The sequence below is a fragment of the Paramisgurnus dabryanus genome, chromosome 14, assembly GCF_030506205.2.
Source record: "Paramisgurnus dabryanus chromosome 14, PD_genome_1.1, whole genome shotgun sequence".
NCBI lineage: Eukaryota > Metazoa > Chordata > Actinopteri > Cypriniformes > Cobitidae > Paramisgurnus > Paramisgurnus dabryanus.
In genome coordinates this window covers 31279788-31305026 of record NC_133350.1, presented here as the reverse complement: position 1 = coordinate 31305026, position 25239 = coordinate 31279788, and the positions used below count along the sequence as shown (strand labels likewise).

At 36.1% G+C, this 25239-nt stretch overlaps 2 protein-coding genes across 21 annotated transcripts in view; both read right to left on the bottom strand.

The window, feature by feature from the left end:
- Positions 1 to 4573: 4573 nt before the first annotated feature.
- Positions 4574 to 13719, bottom strand: hnrnpa1a (heterogeneous nuclear ribonucleoprotein A1a). 5 transcript variants are annotated; one of them, XM_073811759.1, is made up of 13 exons: positions 13592 to 13719; positions 12840 to 12962; positions 12617 to 12763; positions 11633 to 11843; positions 11449 to 11541; positions 11238 to 11312; positions 11081 to 11149; positions 10843 to 10995; positions 10582 to 10722; positions 10319 to 10363; positions 8806 to 8875; positions 5060 to 8391; positions 4574 to 4965 (listed from the first exon to the last, which is right to left on the bottom strand). In XM_073811759.1, the coding sequence occupies exons 1-10, from the start codon at positions 13601 to 13603 to the stop codon at positions 10323 to 10325; spliced, it is 1065 nt and encodes a 354-aa protein (XP_073667860.1). In that variant the 5' UTR covers positions 13604 to 13719; the 3' UTR covers positions 4574 to 4965; positions 5060 to 8391; positions 8806 to 8875; positions 10319 to 10322. The 5 variants fall into 5 exon arrangements, with proteins under 5 accessions (XP_073667860.1, XP_073667861.1, XP_073667859.1 ...); XM_073811760.1 differs by having other exon boundaries at positions 5060 to 5130; XM_073811758.1 differs by having other exon boundaries at positions 5060 to 8875.
- A 1074-nt stretch (positions 13720 to 14793) lies between these two features.
- The window catches only part of znf740a (zinc finger protein 740a), a 32563-nt gene continuing 22117 nt past the window's right edge, over positions 14794 to 25239 (bottom strand). For 9 of the 16 annotated variants that reach the window (XM_065242008.1, XM_065242011.1, XM_065242012.1 and 6 more), the window contains 5 exons: positions 22037 to 22120; positions 20878 to 20961; positions 20405 to 20488; positions 19738 to 19856; positions 14794 to 17201 (listed from right to left, as the gene is read on the bottom strand). In XM_065242008.1, the coding sequence (XP_065098080.1) occupies positions 17037 to 17201; positions 19738 to 19856; positions 20405 to 20488; positions 20878 to 20961; positions 22037 to 22120 (536 nt within the window). In that variant the 3' untranslated portion in view covers positions 14794 to 17036. The remainder of the gene's footprint in view (positions 17202 to 19737; positions 19857 to 20404; positions 20489 to 20877; positions 20962 to 22036; positions 22121 to 25239) is intronic. The other 7 variants (XM_065242013.1, XM_065242017.1, XM_065242021.1 and 4 more) reach the window with 3 other exon arrangements.

Below are 25239 nucleotides of genomic sequence, written 5' to 3'. Positions count from 1 at the left end.
AAACAATCAATCATACACATATTACCATGATCCTATTTAAGACTCAAAGACTAGCTTAATAGCGACACCTAGTGGTATAAAGTGAATAAGAACAAGACCAGTCATTTTATTTATATTAAACTTAATTTCATTACACTACCATAAAGCTAATGGATATGAACAATTATAATGCAATTAATATTACATTTTACAAAATTGTAATGATGAAGCACTCCATTTATACAAGATATGCCCTTTTATTTCGTTTTAAAATGACGCATTTAATTTAATTACAAAAGACAATCAAAGGTCTATAAAAGATTACAGTAACCTCAGATCAAAAAGATTAATAATAAAAAAGCCAGCATATGAAACAAATGCCATTTATCTTATGATATATATATGCTGAGGTTGACCTTTGGAAAGGTATATTTGTTTTTTTAAGTTGACCAAAATTATCTGAATTCATTCCCAATACTGTGTTTCTAAACATTAATGATGATCAATATCAGGAATACAGTGAAGTGTTGTATTGTATTTATGTTTTTAATGCTTTTTAAATATTACACAGATATATTACATTTTATAATTTTGGTAATAAAATACTGTTAAGCATTTAAAAATGAACTATATAAGTAATCTACTGTTTATCTGCTTGCTCATGATATCTAAAAAAGATTTCATTCTTATCTATTCTTTAGAATAACCCTAACCCAAAATCTTTAAGGACAGCGGCAGTGTTCAAGAAAATGTCATGTGCAATTTTGTACATGCATTCATCATAGCTTGGATGCAGCTTCTAAATGATTCATAATAAGAAACTGAGCAAAATAAACCAGTTTTCAAATAAAGTAAATGATTAAAAGGTATTGTATAAGTCATATTTAAAAATTCAAAGCAAAGGATTTTTGTGCATATAAGATATAATAAATTAAATCACACTGCTTCCTCTTACAATGAAAAACCAAATGAATTAATAAATGTATAGGCTATGTCATTAATCATTGATGTATTATAACGGCTAGTTTATAATTTCTTATAATTTAATTATAATTTGTCTTTATTATTAATGTTCCTAAAATCCCTGATTCTTAAAATAAATAAATATCCACATGATTTATGAAGGAAGAAAACATTGAAAGACATCTTTAACAAACAAATCTTCTCTGTACAGAAATCTGATTAACATACAGGTAAGGATACAGGCATACAGTATGTAACACAAAAGATATGTTTCTTTCACTTCATTGCATTTATAATCAAAGTTTGTGTTAGAAATTAACATATTTGTGCGAGTAACTATGATGTATATATAAATACACAAATAAATGTAAGAAACATTTTATTTCTGTAATTATTTTTTATTTATATATATAATGTAAAATATATCAAAATTCAAATAAATATATATACAATCATATAAATGTTTCTTAAATACATACATGTATGTGTGTTTTCATATATAAATAGTAATTACAAACAGTGCACACACATATATTATGCTTTGATTTTGTGTGCGATTAATCACGATTAACCTATTGACAGCCGTAGTTGCAATATTGCAAAATTGTGAAAAGTGCTATAGAAATAAACCTTAGTAGTTACTAAAAATGTGCATCTTTTCTCTATATTTGAGAATTGAAGCTTGTGTGAAAAAACAGAAAAACATTATAATCAAATATATTATTGAATAGTTGTTCTCAGTGTGAGCAAACCAGAGGTAACTATCACATGAAACCAACTTTCCAAAATGTATAAATATTTGTAAAGATTTCATCATGTATTGTGTCTTATGTTAATAAAAATGCTTATAAATTATAATGCAATCTGTTATTTAGTATGATAAAAACTAGGGCTGGGCATAGATTAATCTAGATTAATCTCATACAAAATAAAAGTATTTTTTTGCATAATATATGAGTTTGTAATGTGTGTAAATATTATGTATATTTAAACACACACACAAACATATAAATACATTTAAGAATTTTTTTATTTAAATATCTTTTTTATATATAATTTAGAATATATAAAAATATAAATAAATATAAATACACATGTCAATGTTTCTTAAATACATACATAAATGTGTGTGTATTTATATAATAATTAACTCATATGTTATGCAAAAAATTACTTTTATTTTGTATGAGATTAATCTAGATTAATCTTTGCCCAGCTCTAATAAAAACACATTCCTGGTTGTGTTAATAAACCTCTGCTCTACTGATGGGAATCTATTTAGAAATATATCTAATTAATTTCAAAATTTACATCTAAAATAAAACACACTGTCTGCTTCTGCAAAACGACCAGCATAGTGAAACTTCAGTGCTGCTGTAGTCGTCATCATGGTTGCCAGATCTGTGCCTTAATAATTCTGTCTCTAAGCTCTGCACATTTGACCTCATGGTTCAGTTTTTGCTCTGACGCGCATTGTTAGCTGTGAGGTCTTTTAATAGAGGTGTTTGACTTCACTGATTATCCCCAATCTATTTACTTTACCACAGGTAAACTCCAAAGTGTAGAAACATCTCAGCAACAATCAAGAGAAATGAGAGGGAGCTGAGCTAAATAAAGTGTTTTGCAAAGGGTCTGAATACATAAATGTGATATTTCTGTTTATTTATTTTTTATTTCAATAAAAAATTTGTGTTTCACTTTGTAATTTCGGGTTACTAAGAGTAGATTAATGAAAAACAAATTAATTAAAATAATTGGAGTATCAGACTGCAATATGACAAAATAAAAAAAACTTGAAGGGGGTCTGAATACTTTTTTAATTATTTGTATAGTGGACCCTGCAAGAGGTACTGAAATCAACAAATCCTTTACAAATGCAGGAATCTGTTTTGATGTTTAACCATTGTAGGCCTATTTCATGTCTTAGTTATTGCAGGTATAAGAACATTTTAAACATCCAGGGGTGGTTCCCCAGACAGGGTTTAGATTAATCCAGGACTAGGCCTTAGTTATTTTAGGCCATTTAAGTAATTTTTTACAAACATACCGTACACAAAAAAAGGCTAATGTGCATCTTGGTACAAACAATGGCACTGATATATATGTTAAGATTAAGGCAACTCATTTTAGTCTGTGACTAGGATAAACCCTGTTCAGGAAATCACCAATTTGTCTTCATTTTAGGCTTCCCAAAACCTCATGAGTGTGTTTGGTGGGGGTGATGCCATGGGCCATACCATCTCTCCTTACATAAATCTCCATTATTTGTTAAAAGTTATTGGCAAAAATATATTGGGAAATCTACACACTAGAGCAGTGGATCTCAAACTGGGGGATGTTGCTCCCTGGGGGGGCAGTGAGATTGTGCCAGGGGCCCCAGTTTTATAAAATACAATAAAGGGGACATAACACGAAAATCGAAGCTTTTCCATGTTTAAGTGCTTTAATTGGGTCCCCAGTGCTTCCATCAACCCAGTAACTTAGTTTTTGTAAACCATTCTCTTGTGATGTCAGAAGGGGATAATACCGCCCCTTAATCTGCACTATCCAACCACGACACTGCCATTTAGTGCAGAGATCAGCTAATTTGCTTTTAAAAGGACACTGCTCATTTTTGCTCACAACTACAAAGTAGTACAAACTACACTATAAATTATCTATATGATATTTTGAGCTTAAAATTCACAAATGTACTCTGGGGACACCAAAAATTTATTTTACATGTTTATAAAGTCTAGTGAAAGGTCCACTTAAAATGATCATAATTGCTTAAACCACAGAAAAATGAGGTTACTAACCAAAAGCACTACATTAAATTAAACAAAACATACTCAATAATACAAAGTTTTGAGTCGCAATGAAAAGTAAAAAAAACTGTAATTTATTTTGTAATTGTGGTATTTTTTACAAATGATTTATCTGTGAGCTTCATTAATTTTAAAAAATGAATCTTTAATCAAAAATGCAAATCTCATCACCCCCACAAAACGATTTTTCTTTACTTCCGGTCATAATGTGTGACAGGTGGGCAGGTCCGGGAGACTATCGCTGCGATATAGCAACAATTAGCAACACGACCCAACTTCATATGATCCAATCAGATCTCAATGGACAAATTCAAATCCAGCCCTGCCTTATTTCATTTCAGAGGCCGGTTTTACTCAGATACACGTCGTCACCAAAGGAAAATTAGGCAATTGATACTTCCGTTTCATGGCGACTTTAAGTTTTATGCCAATTTTTTTGGGGGGGGGGCCATGAAGGGATGCACCATCCACAAGGGGGCAGACAAAAAAAGTTTGAGAACCACAGGGCATAAACTATTAATCATTTCTCTTCTGGTGAAGCATCTGAAGTGCCTTAAATTTGACAAGTTTTAATAATAGCACGGTTTAAAATGTTACAACTGAGAAACGCAAAAACCTTGAAACAATCATCTGAACCAAAGTCAAATTTTTTATTATTTCCTTAGTTAAACACGGTAATCTACCCCAACCCAATAATCCACGATTGTTTGAGATAATGCACGTTTGTTAAGAGCCTTAAAAGCTTTTTACCATTTCCCATGATCTTGGCAAACCACTTTCTCATCAAATCCTTACTTTTAATCTTAATTAAACATTACACTCCATTCAACAGTTTTTCAAACTTTTATTAAAACATTAAAAAAAGCTTTTATAATGAATAAAACATTAAAATAGAAAAGTTTCTAATGCTGCCCAGCAGCTATTGTTCAGTTTCGTGCAGTACACGACTGTATACAAGCACACCGTTGTACAGTATTTCAACTGAATGACTCCAATAAAATCGTTTCAACAAACCTGACACGCTTCATGTTTGTAATATGTCTGACATTGAACACGAATACACAGATCACAAAGGATGTGCCACTTTAGTATTCAGTAACAATTTGTTCAAATCAATATTTGTCAAACTTCAATTTGGATTGAAAACCATGATTGAGATGTTAACTTCATGCAGGGACTGCTCGAGTAGATTCTTGCGGCACGGTCTTTATCTACCCTGAGGGTGAAGAAAAATATACAATAAGAGACCAGCAGAATCGAGATGTAAAAATGCTTAAATCAAATTATTCAGAATGAGATCACACACACACCTTTAAGATCATCAGGCCGCCGTATTTGAACTTTTGATGCGTCACAGGAATCGGTTCACTGGTTTACAACCCTGGAAAAAACAAAACAGACTTAAAACCACATTTTGAGAGACCAAAGCATATCATGTCTTAAGTCATAAGTGTCACATGCACCACTGACACAAAGACGTCGTAGCATACTTTATAATCCAAAATTAGATAGCTTACAGAATTTAAAGATTGGTCACTGGGACAAGATCAGAAGTCATGTTTTCACCACAACCACGAAACAACCAAGCAACGAAATCTTTACAGCGGTTTTGATGAGCACAAAAATTGACATGAAATACAAAAAACTCAAATTCGCCTCTTACCTACCAGTCTGGTACGTTTAAGACCTTACTTTGGTAGCTCGCTAGTCTTACATCTGTTCTCAATAAGACTGCTGTCCCCTGCTGCTCTGGCTCCAAGCGAAGATCTTGCTACTTTCCCTTAGCTGGCGTTTCCAATAAGCTAGCCTCTCATCAGCTGGCTCATCCCAACGGCTAGCCTCTCTTCCACGGATCGCTTCTCAACAGTCTTGTCTTTGGCTAGACTTTAAGCTGGCTCCTCCTGATGGCCAGAATTTCTGCTGGTACCTCATCAGATAGTCTGACCGTTAACGCCTTCGAGATCGCCTTTGGTTCAGAGTTGCTAAAAATCCTCTCATAGAGTTCCATTCGCAAAAACATGGAGACATTTTATTCATCTAAAACAACATGCCTCCCCCAGAGAAATGTAAAAATACCTCGGACTGTTGTTGAAATTATTAACTGTGCAATTTAACCAAACTAACTTGCACGTGAAATCCAACTGGGAGGTTTGGACCTAAACGTTGCATTAATTCCTTTACCTTATCAATAAACTCTAATGCCCGCATTTACAGACAAGGCTTAAAGGAAAACACCACCGTTTTTCAATATTTTACTACGTTCTTACCTAAACTTAGACGAATTAATACATACCCATCTTATTCAATGCGTGCACTTAATCTTTGTACAGAACGTCGTGAATGTGTTAGCATGTAGCCTAGCCCCATTCATTCCTTAGGATCCAAACAGGCATTTAGAAGCCACCAAACACTTTTCCCTATTTAAAGACTGTTACATGAGTAGTTGGGCACAAAATAAAACTGGCGATTTTTTAAAGAAAACTGAGAACTATACTGTCTGGCGGAAGAGCACTTAGCTTGCAGCACTTTGATTACTGAAAAATGGTGGTATTTTCCTTTAAACTAAGGCCACACCAATTTTTTTTTAAATCTTATCAGATTTTCAAAACGTGAGACCACAGACCTGATGAAATTTTTTTACGATTTAACACTTTTGTTCCTATAGTGAGTGGAGTGCCACTATGTGTTCATAACAGCACACCAAGCACCATCAGAATAACTTCAAAAATAGTGATAGACCGATATATCGGATAAATTTTTGCGAGCTTTATGTGTATCGTCATCAGCCGATATGTTGCTGCTGCTGTGTTCGCCGATTTTTCTGGCATTATTTACAGACAGAGTGCTGGAAGCCCAAGTGATTGCAGGTCATGTGACTAAACAACCTCAAAAGCTCGGCCTAACAGCTGATCATTTGCTGATAGTTCCTCGTCATTGTGGAGAATGCAGATCATGGTTCCATAGCTCCCTCAACTGTTTTTACTATTTGTTAAACATAGTTTTTTTTTTTTGTTCAACATATGTAACTTCAAATTGAGACTTGTAACATTTGGCATCATTGTATCGTGTTTTAAAATGTAAATTGAGTGAGCAAAAGCAGTATCGGCTCCAAATATCGGCTCAAGAAAATCATCAGCATGTACCGGTCATCGGCTAAGGCTGATGAAACAAAAAAAACACTGTATCGGCACAAAAAAAACATCCATATCGGTTGATCCCTATTAAAAAGCAATGCGAGTCTTGTGAAGATAACACAAGGTCTCTCGCTGCCAAACATGACTTCACAGTAAACAAACATGGCGAACACTGGTAAACAAATTCAGCCCAATTATCTTTTGGTGTGTACCAGGCTTTAGCTTAAGCCTTCGTTAAATTAGGATTCATTAATTAAGTTACTTTTATAAAATGCCTTTACCTGTGTATATCTTGAGACAAAACAATGACAGACATATTTTAAGAGCTGTCAGGTCAAGTTATTTTCAGTCAAGAATGCTCAAACATTCCTTTTATTCTGGGACTAAGCTCAAGGCTTGTCTGTGAAACTGGGCATAAGTTACTTTAATAAGGTTTAAATCCAGACACAAATATAAGGGTGTTTTCACACCTGAGTGTTTGTTTCAGAACCTGGTCCCCAGGTTTTCAGTTTTCTCCCTTGGTTCGGTTCGTTTACACATCTGTGGACACAGTAATTGTGCTTGGATTCAAAGCAGGCTCTGTCTAAGACCGCCAGAATGAGGTGGTCTCGGCTGAAAATTAACCCTGGAGCGGTTCGCTTGTGGAGAGAAAGCAATCGGACCCAAAGGACTGACAAACCAGGCTGAATATAATGAGAAACGCATTTCAGACCAACTGACCAAAACAAAACAAAAAAATTTACTTGGCGTTTACTGCACGTCTCAAAGAGATGAGCTTAAATCGCTCGGTGGAACAGTGCTGTGATCTAAACGAAACCCACAGCTGTTGAGAGCTACGAGAGGAATCAAGGTAAACATACACAAGTGCTTTCTATCCAATGAGAGGACACTTTAATGTCACACGAGTTTTATTTCTTATAAATTTTGGTCCTCTCTTAAACTGTCAATGTGAAAGCAAACTGAACCAAAAAGAAAAAAAAAAACGGTCTACATGTCTGAAAACACCCTGAGACAACAAAGATTTGAACAGTGCAAGTATGGGGTAACAGTATGGGAAATCGAAATTATTCATGCTACTGGTCGAGTCAATTTGAATCTACCAAATCAAAACACTGACGAATACATTTAAATAAAAAAGACTGGAGCGGTTTATTTAATCTTGATTGATGACTGTTTACATAAAAAAAGCAGAAAAGAAAAAACCTAAAGGTTTAAGAAAAAGCCAACACAGAAAATAAACCCTGCATAAAACCTCATTGGAATGCTTTGCACTTCACAGACAAAAAAATGGGGGAAAACTACAAACTAGAAAATGTCTTCCAGGACTGAAGTACTTTTGCCCCGCCCCACCCCACATGATCCCCCCTCCCCTACTGAACAAGTTCTCTTGGCGTGGCAGACGTTAAAACTGCCACCACGCTGCTTGGCTGGGCAGATCTAGATGTAAACCTGCTTGCTTCTCTCGTTTCCCTGTCATGTCTCTCTGGCTCTTCTCTAAGTACTGTGGCCTGTTGGACAATATGGAACATAAATTCAGTTACACTTTGCAACCTTGCTTAGTCTTCATCAAGAGCTGAACTGGAGGGGAATGAGTAGCAGAAGCACAGAAGCAAACCTTCAGGTCAGCTAAGAGAGTATGGTTAGGACAATGAGGATGAGTCTGCGCACGTGTCGGCAGCCGGACGTTTCGGGACGCGACTCAACCAGCATTCGTCTCGATACTGGATCTTAGCTTAAAAACATTTGAAGGTTTGCTGCTGGATTCCCTGTACTGAAAACTTGATGTCTTTACTAGGTTACGCTCCAATTCATGAGTGATTATGCACTAACATTAGCATGGGTTACGCATCTTATGTGCATGGATCAGTAAATACTCGTGGCTAACTTCAGAACCCGTTTTCCACAAGTGCCGCAATTCTTACCCAAAAATTTAAAATCGTCGACCGCCGGAGCCTCCTCCATAACCCCCGCCGGAGCCTCCTCCGTAACCACCTATAAAAGAAGCGAATCTTTTATTAATCAGACACAGAGGCCGGATCTGTAGATATTCATTTGAAGTATAGCTACAAGCGTAATTATCAGATCCCGTTATCAAGGCCACGATGAAACCATTTTTAAATTACATTTCCTTTGTTTAGAATTTAGCAACATTATTATGCGTTTATTGCAAACCTGTTGTCTCATAAATGAAGTGCATTACAACTCTCTCACATAATCCTGCTGGATCTATGAATAATCTGTATATATATATTCACATGCAGACAGACTAAATACAATAGAATACAGATGGATCTCTATACACAGCCTCATTGGACGCATGCGCGTTGTTATGCTGCGTGTACACCATCCGCGGTAAAGGCGGCAAGCGAGGGTGACTTACATGTTAAGTCAATGCAAAGACACGATTACACCCGGATCATTATCCTGCGGGCACGTTCCACGCGAATTGAGCGTTGCCGCGGGAAACGCGAGTTGAAAAATATGAACTTCGGCGGATTTCCACTGCGCGTTAACCAATCAGGACCTTGCTGTAGTAGTGACGTGATAACAGGAAGCGAGCAGAGTGGCGGAGTATCGGCGGAGTCACAGAAAGCCCCTCCCATGACGCGAATAACTAGAATTTCACGTGCGGCTTTCACGCGCAAGTGAACTCAAATGTTCAAGCGTCCAACTACGCGCGAAAAGCGTGTTTTTGCTGCCTCTACCGCGGCTGGTGTAAACGCAACATCACACATCTGAACCGAAGTTAACTTCCAGTCTGTATTTATTTATGTATCAGTCTGGCTAGATAAAAAACTGATCTCTAAAAACAAAAACCTTGTTAAAATTGCATCATTAAGAGTTCACGACAAGGTATTGATGTTTTAAACAAAACACTTTGTAAAGTTCAGAGATTTTTCTATTAGTTCAGTTACGTGAAAATGGGGAAAATTTGTCTCAATAGTAAGCAGTTTTACAAATGTGTATTTTTTGACTACTAGGTGGAGCCGACCCCAAGACTTCACAGAAACCTTCAGGAAATTATTTTGTAATAATACACCAGTGGTTCCCAAACTTTATTATTCCAGGACCCATCTAGATGGGTATAATCTTTCTCAAGAGCCACCAAAATATTTTAAAATACAAATATTGGGAACACACAAGTATATTCTCTTTCAGTTTTAGTTTTCTTTGTCATAGTACAACAGAATTTAAGTTTAATTTCAACTGAATTTGTGTCAATTTTTGTGAAACAAATACTTGCGCGTGTGCAGCTTTGGATGTTTTTTTATTTCATGTTAAAAAACAAGTCGCATGTAATAGTGAGTTTTTGGATATTTCTATCGTAATCTTTTAATCAATGTAAGCAAGCTGAAGGAAAACGAATACTCATGTTCAAAATCTATGAAGCTCAAAGCGATGGAGTGATGTAGTCTGCTTAAAACCAATCATCACCTCTTCAGTAAGAGGCTGCAGTTTTCAAATCATCATCTGGTCTATCTGTGTATCAAATTTTATTACTTTGTTATGTAGCATTCAATGGGGTGACACAGACTTAAGAGCAGTGACCCATAATAATAATTAAATTAATTACAAATACAGATGGATATCAGCACTTTGTGTTTGACCCTAGTAATATGGTTATTGACCAGAAAGACAAGTCAAAGAATGTAATTAAAATAATTAAATAAAAAACACAGTAAAATGTTTAAACTTACCTCCATATGGGCCACCACCACTCCTTCCACCTCCACCACCACCGCCGCCATAGTTTCCTCCCTTCATCGGCCCATAGTTAGACGAAGACTGGTTGTTGTAGTTGCCGAAGTCATTGTAGTCTCCACCCCCTCCAAAGTTGCCTGCAAAAATCCATTGAAGCATTAAAACTTTCTTATTAAACTGCCAGGGTCCCACAGAAGCTTAATTTAAGTGTAAGCCCAGAAATACAAATAGATGACAAATTGCTCTACAAGACTGACCTCCTCCAAAGTTGCCTCCACCACCATTATTGTAGTTGTCATAGCCGCCACCACCACCGTATCCACCTCCCTGGTTGCCGTAGCCACCACCTCCTCCACCACCGCCATAACCGCGATTACCACCATAACCTGGTCCACCTCCACCGTAGCCACCTGAGAAGAACATGGGAACATTTAGAGACATTGCTGGATGTTCAACTGTAACATGAACTGCCTATTTTGATTAAACCACTCTTACCATTTCCTCCATAGCCATTATATCCATCACCGCCTCCATAACCTCCTCTTCCTCCACCGTATCCTCCACCTTGAGGATAAAAACATTTTGCGATTATAGACATGCAATACAATGTGGACTACTACTTTAATAAATATGATCAAACTTAGATCTGCACCTCCATATCCACCTCCTCCTCTTCCACCAAAGTTTCCACCACCACCTCCGCCGCCGCCTCCTCCTCCTCGGCCACCTGATTTTTTTGAACAGATTTTTAAATGAAAATGATATTGCTACATTACACAGAGAGAGCTAAAAAATGTTGCCTCTTATTATATTTGAGCTTCACTGTGGTGCTAACAATAACACAGCTTATTTGAGAGTCGCACCTCGTGGATTCATGGAAACCCTGTTCATTTCCTCCCTGGAGAGAGCTTTCCTGACTTCACAGTTGTGTCCATTCACTGTGTGGTACTTCTGAACTGTACGTAAGAGATAAACCAGAAATTTGACTGATGATGTTCATATGTAATTATAAATAAAGTTAAATTGTAACAAGGGACAGTCACTTACTGACAATCCTGTCAACAGAGTCATGGTCATCAAACGTAACGAAGGCAAAGCCTCTCCTCTTATCGCTGTTTTTCTCTGTCATGATGTTCACCTCCTCAATTTTACCAAACTGAATAAAGTACTCGCGCAAGTGTTCCTCATCTGTGTCTTCTTTAATTCCACCCACAAAAATCTTTTTAACAGTGGAGTGAGCACCTGGTCTGCTCGAGTCCTGAAAAGATAAAAAATATTAAATCAAACAAGACGCAAATATGCCCAAATCTGGGTTGTGAACTACAAAAGAATTACAAAAAGTGCACCAATCAATGTGAATATTTCCTACTTAAAAATAAATATTATAATGTAACAGGTAATATTGCACGGAGTTGCCAGAGTAATTTTACAAACAACAAAAAATAAAATTCAGAAACATTCAATGGGAACTTAATCTGGGAAATTTTGGAAATATTACAAATTGGAGACCTAATGGGAATTTATGGGAAATTTTGTAAACTATATCATATACAAATATAAATTTTGTTTGGTCATAAGCAGACATGCATGCAAGGTAATACAAATTTTAAAAATGACGTTAAAAAAAGAAAAAAATACCCCAAACTTTTGAACGGTAGTGTGTTACAAAAGATTTTTGTTTTTAAATAAATTGTTCTCTTTACGAATCTTGATACTTGTGCTCATCAAGTCTGTATTTATTTAATCAAAATCCTCCGGAAATCATTCAAGTGAGCAGTGTCCTACATGTGATTGAGGAATGTGCAGGGTAGAAATTCAACTGAAACTACATTAAATCTTATTGTTATGAACAAAATTATGCTGCAAGATATTTTAAAACTACATTTAAGTTGCTTGTTATAGGCAACTCTGCAACTTTTTCAAACTCCCAGTTTATTTACATATGTTCCCTTTATTTCCCATGGTAAGTTTCCATCCTTGAAAATTTGCAGAATTTTGCAACCCTAAATACAACACACAATAACAACCTACTTCTCTAGATACGGCTCTCTTGGGTTCAACGGCTCGTCCGTCCACTTTGTGCGGGCGAGCGTCCATTGCTGCGTCGACTTCATCCACTGAACTATACGTCACAAACCCAAAACCCCTCGACCTTTTGGTGTTTGGGTCCCTCATGACCTGTGAATAAGATCATTGGTTTCATTCAGAGGTCAGTCTTATGGATGAGCACGTCAATGCATGCAGATGTACTCACCACACAGTCTGTGAGGGTTCCCCATTGCTCGAAATGTGCCCGGAGACTCTCATCTGTTGTCTCGAAACTGAGACCCCCGATAAACAGCTTGCGGAGCTGCTCGGGCTCACGGGGGGTCTGTTGCTGGGAAGTCAAACATATTTATTACAAAATTATTATTACATTTCAGTTTCACTATCAGATCAGATATGTCGACGTATTTTTGTACGGTCATTTTACGATTACTACTAGTACTGCATATCATTTATAAACTACGGTTACTAAGAAGACCAAGATAAATGCGTGGTTCCTATGTTCAAATCCCATAAGTACACAATGGTTATAATAAACCATCGACAATTTTGGTAAGAAGTTTGCAGTTATGAAGGAAAATCGTGTCTATATGTGATGCGCGAGAACTCGAGGCCTACAGCATTGACCAAACACGACATATAAATATATAACGCTACATTGATTAAAATATATTAACATAACACATTTCGCTTGTTTTATAGAGTAAATAAGAAAATAAAATTATTACAAACATTTTTTTTTATAAAACGTAACAAACGCAACGCTTTCAGCTAACGCAAGTCGCTGCAGCGAACAAAGAGACGCAATGAAGCAGGAAACAAACACGTCCTTTATTACAAACTCGATGTTTTTCAATGAATTAATTCGTTATTCTGATGTTACACACTGCTAATACAATATACACAAAACTCCACAAATAATAAAATCGAAATATTAAACCATTAAATAATATATTTTACCTCCTTAGACATGGCGACCTCTCAGTATGCGGGAGCAGACAATCCCGTGCCAAATGTACTACGTAAGGGCAGAGTGCGCCGTTGCGTCATAAACAAGGGCGGGGTCACGTCGTGTTCTTTGGCGTGATAAAATGGCGGATTGTTCGTTGTGGTTGTATGATTGTGAAGACGCGTTTCCATTAAAATGTGCTTGGAAAACAAAAGCTTGGTTTTCTTAATTTATAAACTCGTAATAGGAGAAACGAAGGCTTTTAAAAGCTTTAAAACAATTGAACCAATTGCTTCGCAAAATGAATCACGTTCGAAACACTGTTAAAAATAAGAGATGTTTTGGCGACATCTGCTGGTGAAAAAAGATGGACGCTGATCAGTCCACAAACATTTGACACGTACTACTGTATTTCAAAAACAATTGCACATATTAAAAAAAAGTTTTTCTTATTTTTTTTAAATAAATTATAAACCATTAAGTAAATGAGCATTCTTGTGTTTTAGTTTTATTTAGGGATAATCAGACCATTAACATACAATTAAAAGGACATGTTTGTCATTAAAGCTGTCTATAAAAGAGCAGGCAAACATTTTTTTTTTTCATTTTTATCATAAAATGTTAATTATATAAACATCAACAAGTACTTCCTTAACTGATAATAAAAGGAAATGTTTATTGAAGTCAGTGATTATTGGTGTCAGATAACAATAATTTTCAGATGTGACATCACTGTCTACTCTAGGCCAACACAGAAGCCTAACACCTTTGCTATTTACCTGGTACTATGGTAATATCATTGTCCTTAATGTCCTTTAACACTTGCAGCATCAACCAGTTCATTAACTTCTTAAACTGATGTGTACATAATTCTGTCGGCTTTGTTAGCAGAATGTATGTATAGGTCATGCTTAAAAACAGTCAGCCTGAAGGCTTATCATGTACTGCTAATAATGAGTACATTGGTAAAAAATACTTGTATGGTTTAATACAGTACCAAACTCTCTTTTGCTCTCTTTTTTTTCTTTTATTTAATAAGTCAGAAGACTTTACTTCACTTCCCTTTAATGGGACATTTGTTACTGTGGCATTTTGTGGTTTTAAAGTTACAATTTCACTTTGCTGCTGTAAAGAATAGGGTACAGTACAGCAAAATTTAATGTGAAGATGACACGCAGAATTTAAATAAATGTGACAAAAACAAAACATGAAAAACTTTCTTTTAGTATTTTATTTATGCATAAGCCCCTTTCTTATTTCAACACAATGAAAATTAATTGTATCACAAGGGTGTTGGAAATTATTTTAAGAAACAGTTAAGCCCAGTTTTACAACATTGAACAGAATTAGTTATTTATGCATTCAGGAGTTTCTGGAAAACCTCTTCAGCTGAAAAACAGGACATTAATAAAATGTTTACAAAAATTTCTGCTAAGTCAAGCAATACAAAATAAATAAAACTATGGTTTATCTATAACTGATGCAAAGTCTAGTGTCTGTTCAAACAGAAAACAACATAAAACAGAGCAAAGCTTTAAATACTTCTGTTCAGTTCGTATTTTCTCATTTCTGACTTCTCAAGCAAACTCAAATATCCATCCAAACCAATTCAGACTGACATTGTGGAGAGAGGCTTTGTCTAATAGATACATACTATGTTTCTTTCTCTTTCTCTCTCTCTCTCTCAAAAAAAAATATATGTGTGTGTGTGTATTGCCCACACTTATCTCCCCAGTGTTTTAAAGTTATATTACAATGATAAATGTCAGAACAATACATAAATTAGCTTGTTATTTAACAAATTGGATTACAACCCCTTAGTTTAATAATCATACATTTAAGATTAAAAAGAAAGAAAAAATGAAAGCATTAACAGCTGACAACTGTAATCTGTAAGCAGCTAACAGACACCCGAACATGATCTAGCATGTCCATCGGTACCAAAATGTATACAAAGAGGCCTTCATCAAACAGCAGAAATCCATTTAACAATAAGATACAAAGTTAACAGATAAAACATTTCAGCATTGATTTTCTGGCTTTTCATTGCCGATGGCCCCACTAGAGTCTTTTCAAAAAAATAAAAAACACAAATCTACATCAGAGAGAGAATTCAGTACAGCTGTGCTTGTATATGAGGCAACATGAAGTTGACCTTTAAAAACAAAAAGGCAGTCTGTCCTATGTAAATATTTTGGTCAAATAATATGTATATTTTATTACCTAGGTACTTAAAAAAACGAACACATGAACACATCCTAAGGCCACAAGATCTTGTTTTAAATTGAGCATATAAATCTGTACATAATAGAGGGAGTCTTCTGCACATTTTCTTCATGTCTTTTACCAACAAACAGTATCTTACGAAACATGTCATATTTTACAGTATATTTAAAAGAAATCAAAAAATGATGTTTTGCATAAAGAAAATCTGATGATGTGAATTATATTTTATCCTAACAATAATGCATTTAATTTGAACAATTCTCATTATTCTCAACTGTAATTGCATTTTGATTAATAAAATACAGTGACTTATCAAATAAATTTTTATTTTTCTTCAGTATAAAGACGATGATTTACAAGAACTTAACAATAAAAAATATATTTTTTTAATTAATGAGAATTATTGCATTATATGATATTAAATGATTACAGTTAGGTGAGATGTACTGTTACAGTGCAAAAAACGTCTTTGTCCTAGAAGAATTTCTTTATGCAAACTATTATTTCTTATTTAATTTATTTTTTGTTAATATTTGCCGTCAGAGACATAAGCTTAATCTGTACCAGCTCATGGCAACAATAGAGAACAAACCAGCTGTTACACAGTTATATACACATCATACATAGTTACAATATCATATCAAACACTTAAAATCAAGAAAAAGCATGTGAATGTTGTAAATGAATAATATATATATATATATATTTATATATATCTACACTGTGCATTTCCACATGAACATGAAAAGTATTCACGATGGTAGCCATACATTACCTGAGTCCCTATGGCAGTAGGGTACTAAACCGTATCACTTTACAGCAGGCCTATACATCATATATGATGCTCATTTGAACCACGCACTTAACATACTTTTCACATACATAAAGTATGTATGATTAGATGATTGTTAGTAGATGGTTTGTACCATCATGAAAAAATGACCTTGTTTGGTTAGATGGTTGGTGACAAAACATTTCCATTTCAGTTATGGTTCTGCCAATTGTTCCCTTACTCAAGGGACTCAAACTCACAAAGCCCCTCTCTTTAACCCTAATAATATATTACCAAAATATATAAAGTCCAATCCACTTCACTTCACTTTTCTACCACAAAGAGAAAATGACATTCTTTCTTTGTTTTCTTTGTAGCGCATCTCTCCATCACTTTTGGTGGTGCTGGGAGAGGTCTGGATGTGCCGTCTTCTCAAGGTTTGTCTGGGAAGCATTCGATCAGGCAGTGAGGCGACCCGTGGTAGGGTGCAGGGGACTCCAGGTGGTCTGAGGGGCTTGGGGAGGCTCCTGGGGGAAGGAGCATGGCTGAGCCTCCACTTTAGTCACACCACGACCCTGACACAAGCGCCGGTGTCGTAGCAGCCTGTCTGTCCGTGAAAAGTTCTTGGAATGGAAAACAGAAATCAATGTAAATTTCAATAGAACCAAACAAAAAGGTGATGTGTGTAGGCAGTTTTGTATCGACCAGTCACAATGGCTGGTGGTTTTTTCAACATGAATGTGCACCAGTTCACATAGGACATAACATTCAGTTGGTTTTCTGCAAATAAAATAAAAATCGGAATAAAATAAAAAGCAATATATTTTATCAGGACTGGGATGGCGGCATTATTATTATTGGTAATAAAATGTGTGTGTGTGTGTGTGTGCATTAGGGATGTGCATCGATGCATCGTGTCTAAAATCGATTCTGAATCGTAAGGCTCCGATACTGTGTTTCATGCACAGCTTGTGCATGTACTACGGCTCCGTGAGCAGTAGGAAGTCCTTATCAATCTAAAATCACTACGAGTTTGACTCGTTTATAACGTGCATTTAAAAAAGCAACACTCGTCAAACACAATCATTCTAAATATTCTTTATTATCATGAAAATACCTGAAACAATCTGAAGAACAGCATTATAAATATGCCTCTAGATATTTCCTGGAATAGTGTTTGTAATGATACTTCTTCTGTGGCACAAATGGAGTTTCTGCACAAAAGCGCCCTCTGGCTTTTAAATGTGGCGACATTTCACAGTAAATCATTCAAATTCATTCATTGAGAAAATGTGCAATTGCACGATTAATTGTCACAACCCTAGTGTGCATGCATGTGCATGCGCGCATTGATGCGTATAGGCTTATATATAATGCATTTATATATTTTTAAATATAAATAATAATAAATATAACAAATGTGCGTGTTCATAGGCGCCAATTTCTTTTTCCACAAGTGCGTGTTCGTCATAAGGTCAAGCAATGCTTAGGTTACTTTGCAACGGCAGACGCTTCACACAAACGTGTAGGGGCTTTTTACACCTGGTTGCTTCATGCGTTTTCTCTGATCTGATTTGTTAAAACTGTTCAATTTACATTTGGCAACATAAATGCATCTTGTGAAAACGGATATGAATCCGATCTTCTACTCCCGCGCAAAATGAAAATACACTATTCATTACACCAGGGGTGTCAAACTCAATTTTATCATGGGCCACTTCAGCATTACAGTTGCTCTCAAAGGGCCGGTTGTATTTGAACGACTGTATGAATGTATCAACTCTTTCATTACTGCACATTGCATAATTTTATCTGCATTTGATTACTATTGGTTTTGTTAATAACTCAATTAATACCTAGCTTTGAAAGTAGATGACAAAGTGTATAGTGTACAACTGTTCTACAAATTATTGTGGTGACAAAAACACATGTTGTATGTGAGCACACTCAAAATGTTCTGTTATCCTTCATTGTGCAGGTAAGAAAACGAGAGGCATTTTCAAATACTAATAAAGCGTTTTACAATCTCCACCACAATATGCATTTATTAGACACATCTACTCTCGCTTGTCATTTCTTGCCCTCTTTGCAAAAAAGCTGTGATTTTTTTTACCTGGCTTTGAGTGTCTGATTAACTGGCATCTCATGAGTTCAGTGTTGTAGGCATCAGATCAATAGTTTCAATCGTTTATTAAAAGTAATCGGTTCAGATGAGTCATTAGTTTGCGTGTTTAGCGGGAAAAGACGCGTTGTAAACTAATCCCAGCTGGACATCGCGAAACATTTCTGTAAACGGGACGGAAAACATTTCCTCGCTGATGCACATGAGCGTGCGCGAGAGAACGAGAGAAAGAACGAGCAGATACTGTCCGTTTCTAAATCCAAAGGGTGCAGCCTGCGGAGGTTGCATATGCAGCGCCATCAAGCCTGGTTTATTTAAGTTAACCCGCGGGCCTTGAGTTTGACACCCCTGCATTACACTATTCAGTGATCAGATTTAGTTTTTTTTACACCTGGTCACTTCATGCGTTTTCTCTGATTGGATAGCTATCCGATCGTAAAAAGACCAGGTGTAAATGCCCTCTGAATCTTTTTCGAGATGGATTTAAATCCGATCGCTCAAACCCCTTCAGGAGGTGGTCTGGGATGCATTTCGCATGAAAGTGGACAAGTGTAAATACATCTGGTTGATGAAACCACATATGTCAGCGCATAACTCCACCCAAATGTAAGCACGCCATCCGGAAGTTAGCAGCAAAGAGACAAACAAAGACGAGGCGCTCGTTGCTTTATGGAGCAACAACAGCATGTAAAAAGCTTTCTAGAACCAATAAAAGAGTCCAATGACAAACTCGAATGACATTAAACAAAGAAATAAAACTTGAGTGTTTTGTGAACGCTTTTCCCCGTCATGGTCCTGTACGTTAAATCACCGCGCCGTCACATACTAAGGGGCTGTTCAAATTGCGTGTCTTTTGCACATGCAAATTTATTATTTAAATGCAGATGTGAAGTAAGCATGCTCTAATTGGGGATCGTTTAAACGTTTAAACGAAACGTTTTAAAATAGGGTTTTCAGACTGCTGTAACAAATGTAATGATGATGTTAAGCTCATTATAAAAATTTAACATTCAGTAATTTAAGAAACAAGTTCTTACCTGCTGACAGCGTTCACACTGATAAGGTTTCTCTCCACTGTGAACACGCTTGTGTCTCTCCAGATGATACCTCTGAATAAACCGCATGTCACACATGTCGCAAGCAAACGGCTTCTCTCCTAGCAGACAAAAGCCACGGGTTTATTAAAATATGCAAGAAGAAACCCATTCATACAACACTTACGTTTACAGATTCTTAAACATTGATCCCCATATGTATGAATCAAGATTATATCATACATTATATCATACATTATCTCATACAGATGTCCCTGTTTTCTTTAAGCACATCACCAAAACTAACACATTTTCAAAATGTTTAAAGCTCAGAAAAATGGGTGACTTCATGCAAACTCGAGTTTGTTAAGGTATGTAATTAAATATGGAATCAAGACCTGCTTCAGACTAATGTAGCAATGGGGTTTTGGTTGTAAAAATTAGAAAACTGGTGTGGGACATGGGTATTTATTCTGCATTTAGTACAGAAAAAAAGGGTCTAATGGTGAAGGAGAAACGTTCAAATATTGTGTGACAGAAGTTAAAACAAATTAAACCTATAATAGCATAGGCGGATTTGAGCAATAATTTCAGTAAGTCATTGCTACAAATAACTTCTCTCGTCCCAATCTAGGTCTGCTTACAAAACCAAGGGTAAAAGCACACATACCAGTATGAGTTAGACTGTGTCTTTCCAAATGGTATCGTTGGAAAAACCTCATGTCGCACATGGAACAAGCATACGGCTTCACCCCTAAATGCAGAGCGTCAATTCTTTAGTGAATGTTTTCAAAAATCATTGTAACAGCACACATTTATTATGCTGTTCAGAATGAAGAGCATGCTAACAGTAACATTCACTTCATATTTCTTTTAATCTTTTACATGCTGACATCATTTTTCCATTTCTGCACTAAGCTCAGCTTTAATAAACATTTTGTCTTGGGAGCAGTTTACAATCATCAACAGTTGTTTGTCTAATGTAAATCTTGTCTCTTTATTTTAAAGAGAGTTTATAGAAATGATCTAAAATAACTTCCTCTCACTGAATGTTTATTTGTTACTGCATTGATTCAGGCCATTTAACATACACATAACTTACAAATCTACTAAAACTTGGGGAGGGTTTGAGATGACACATACCCGTGTGAGTGAGGCTGTGTCTCTGCAGATGGTAACGTTGAAAAAAACGCATGTCACACATGGAACAAGCATACGGCTTCACCCCTAAATGCACAGAGCACCAACAGTTTAAGTATGCATATGTAGCTATATAGCATTTTTGAGAAAAAAAAACTAGAAAAATGACTGCTTTGATGCAATGAGAACTTAATGAGTACTCTGCACTAATTAAATGAATAGTCCACTTTCATAAAAAAAATCCAGATAATTTACTCACCCCCATGTCATCCAAGTTGTTTATGTCTTTCTTTGTTCAGTCGAGAAAAAAATTAAGTTTAAGTAAAACATTCCAGGATTTTTCTTAATTTATTAGACTTTATTGGACCTCAACAGTTTACAGTTTAAATGCAGCTTCAAAGGGATTCAAACGATCCCAACCGAGGCATGAGGGTCTTTATCTAGTGGAACCATCATCATTTTTGGCAAGTACAATAAAAAAATGTACTTTTACACCACAACTTTTCATCTTGCACTAGTCATGTGACCCACCAGTGCAACCTTACATATAACATAATGACGTGTAAAGGTCACGCATTACATATGTGAAACGCACACTTGCGTACCATTTTAAACAATAAACTGACACACAGACATTAATTAGTACAACAATGTCTGAATGGTCCTCTTTCTCCACACTTGTAAACACTGGGGTGGTAGTTGACTTTTCAACCTGACTATGAAATACGCAAGGTCGCACTGAAATGCTTTCCACAAAAAAGAAGACATAAACATCTTGGATGACATGGGGGTGCGTCAATGACCAGGATTTGTTCTTATGAAAGTGGAATATTCCTTTAAATTATAAACAAATTTTTTTTAAATATTAGTAATGTTATGTAGTCCATTGATTTTCTATTATTACCTTTATTTGTCCCTCAAGATAAATTCTAGTTATTGAAAACATCTGTTGATAAGCCAGGCCCAGGTGTATGTAAAAAACACTCCTGTTTTACAAATTCTTATTTCTTTGTTTATTCATGACAAATAAGGTATTACCAGCAGGTCAATTTATGCTTAAAAGGATCAATAGAAAAAAACAAACTCGAGTTTGTTGTTGTTTAAAAACTGTGGGAGGCCATTCATGCCATATAAAAGAGCGGTACACAGAGATTTCACCTACCCGTATGGGTGAGGCTGTGTCTCTGAAGATGGTAGCGTTGAAAAAAACGCATGTCGCACATGGTGCAAGCATACGGCTTCACCCCTGAACACAGAAAGTTGCACTGTATTAAGTTTACCATCACTTAACAAATTAAGCATCAAGCATTTAAGGAAACCGTTAGCTGATAACATAAAACATAACTGATGTAACTGCTGCTTTAACAAGCACAAGTGAGCTTCTACTGAACACAAAATACACAGGACTGCCACTGTGGAGCTAAGTATGAATCATCCTAAAACAACGTAGTAGTTCAATAGGGGAAATCATTTTCATTTAGTGCACAATACGGATTCTGGTCAACACAGAAAATACATAATTTTACACATTTTCACAGGAAAAAGAACTTCAGAAATGATGGATTGTTAAAATGAGAAGGAACATATGACCTCATTTTGAGATAAGAGTGGCACAATGTGTACATAAAATCTGTTTTGTTATTCTCCTGTTGGCTAATCACTAATTTCTAATGTTGTAAGCATGCTTACTTTTCTTTAAAACACTAATATAGTCCTTTAACTAAGTACATGTCTCAAATTCGTACAGAATACAAAAAACGCAAAGCATGAATACGTTAGTACACATTTCTCTGGTAAGTTTTCTAAGCACATTGACCTGGGAACCGGAAAAGTTTTTTGGTAAAATGCCTTGGTTATTTAGTTTATCCTATTCACCTGCCGTGCTTTGTCAAATGTATGAATGTGACATTAGTGCATTTTAATTTGTTACCACCTAATTTGTATGTGGTGATTATAAGGACATTATTAGATGCAAATACATTAAATACATTATGTATGGTCATGATATAGGCTTGATGCATTAGCAAAACTTTAATTATTATATGAGCTGCTTACTAGTCATGCATGTTAGCAAGACACAAGTTAAATAAAGTTTGAAGTGATTGGGTAAATGTAAGTGGACCTTGTTTTGACCAAACTGTATTTTTGGTGTTTTAAGGGACACACTGCTGGTTGCCTAAACTAAAGACATATTTTTTTAACAAAGCATTCACAGAACTTGTCTAGTAAATATTCTTATGCCACAATAGTTAGCATGTCCGAAACAAAGCATTCACATAATTCGTCTTGGTAATATACTTATGCCGCAATAGTTAGCGCCAGCCCAAAAAAAAGCGTATATTAACCACAATACTGTATTGGCCCTTTTCCATTGCATAGTACCCCACGGTTTAGTTTAGTTTGGGTCGGGTCAGCTCACCTCACTTTGGCGTGGTTAGCTTTTCCATCGAGTTTAGTATCACTTCGGAGTGGGAGGGATTATAGGCGTGTCGTTATATTTACGCTTCCTACTGTTGTGACATCATACACGTGAGAGCGTTGTTGTACATTCCCATACATTCATTTATTTCTCAGTCTGCCACAAAATTAAAATTGGCCACCACAAATAGATGTTTGCACATCGCGTTTATAACTACCTCTGTCTCACATGACAGTTTCTGTTCAAACACCCGACCCGTGGCGTCAGTCGACGGCGCTCCGCTGAGCCTCATTCAAGTTGCATTTAAGCATATATAATGCGTCGCGAATGTGCCGCCACAAACTGCAAGTCTGGAAAAAACTGTTATGGTGTCCCGGATTCTCAACCTGCGGATGTTTTTCATCGCTAAAAGGGTGTTTGGAAACTTATAGCAGAACACAGATAACAACATGTTTGCTTGAGACAGCGCAAGCTAGCAGTAAGCTAAAGCTAATATTTACATTACAGCGATGACGTGACGATTCTCTCAGACCAATCAGTGATCTACAGTGTTTTCGGGTCACGTTTGGTATCAGCTCGGGTCGCTTGGAACCCCAACCGAGGTGGTACGAAAAAAAGTATCCGGTACTACGTACTGCACCCAATGGAAAAGCTCCCAAAAGTAAGCTGACCCGACCCAAACTAAACTAAACCGTGGGGTACTATGCAATGGAAAAGCGCCATATGACACTTGCATTACATGCAAACGGCCCCATATGCTAATAGGATTTTGTTTCTCTTTCCCTCTCATCCTCGAAACTGAGGACACTGAGACTTCATCACACCATTGATCTACTGGCCCTCCTGCAACGTGATGCCCAGCCGATGTCTGACCAACGACATCCTCCCGTTTAATCTACCTCTGTTTATGTTCATTTTAAATGTTTTAATTCCCATAAAATTGTATAAAATAGTATCTAAAATACAGTATATCCTAGCATCAACTATGTCTGGCTCTCTTTCGATGGACTTTGTCCTCCTGATTAAATTCAGTTTTTTTTTAACCCCTAGGCAGTTGTTTTCTCTGTGTTTTCTCCTGATTTTATTAATGTAAAGCTGCTTTGAAACAATAAAAAAATTGTGAAAAGCGCTTATAACTGAATTGCCAGTTTGGGGGCGATACTACCATCACTCACAAAAGCCGCTTTAATGACATCGGCCCACAACACTGAAAAAATTGCTCAAGTTGAATGTACATCACTCAGTGTATGCAGTAGACAAGAGGGATTTCCTGTTTCCAATTATTCACCATTAATCACATCGCCATGGCATTAGCATTCAAGATATTAAAACTCATTTCATAATTTAGCATCTTCAATGTCTTGGCATCATGGGCGTCGGAAGCCAGAAAAAAATTGGTGGATCCAAAACATTTACTGAAGTAAAGGCCATTTTCTTGTATTCTGGTGTCTTTTAAACAAACAATTGTTTTTACAGACTAAAATATATTTTCTCTTAATTAGAGAAAAAGTGAGGGGGTACAAAATAATTGGTCTTAAAAACTGTGTGGGTCTTGTCCCACTCACATATAATGTTTTGACGCCCATGTTTGGTATCAAGTTGACCAAGTTTGATAGCAATCACATAAATCCAGTAAGATGAGTATTTAAAAGTTCACAATATGTACTTTTTAGAAAATGCAAATTGGTCGACTACCTGTTGGGCAGAGCTCAAGAAAGTTGTTTGGGTTGATGAGAACAATATATGTATCAGGCTTTTATATCTTTCTGTGCCCCATTATAGGGGGTGCTACAGAGCCCCTCTTAAACCTCAACCTTTGCCCCAGCTTAATGGCCAACAACTGCAGTGTGTGTCAATTTTCGAGACTTTCTGAGCATCTTTCACACCCTAAAATGCTGCAAAAAATATCATTAGAGAAAAAAACCACGATCCTTAGGCCCTGTACC

Coding starts and splice junctions, on each gene's coding strand:
- hnrnpa1a (XM_065242027.2), bottom strand. Junction 12,764..12,839: donor GAACCCTCACAGACTGTGTG/GTGAGTACATCT, acceptor TCTTATTCACAG/GTCATGAGGGACCCAAACAC. Junction 10,996..11,080: donor TAATGGCTATGGAGGAAATG/GTAAGAGTGGTT, acceptor TGTTCTTCTCAG/GTGGCTACGGTGGAGGTGGA.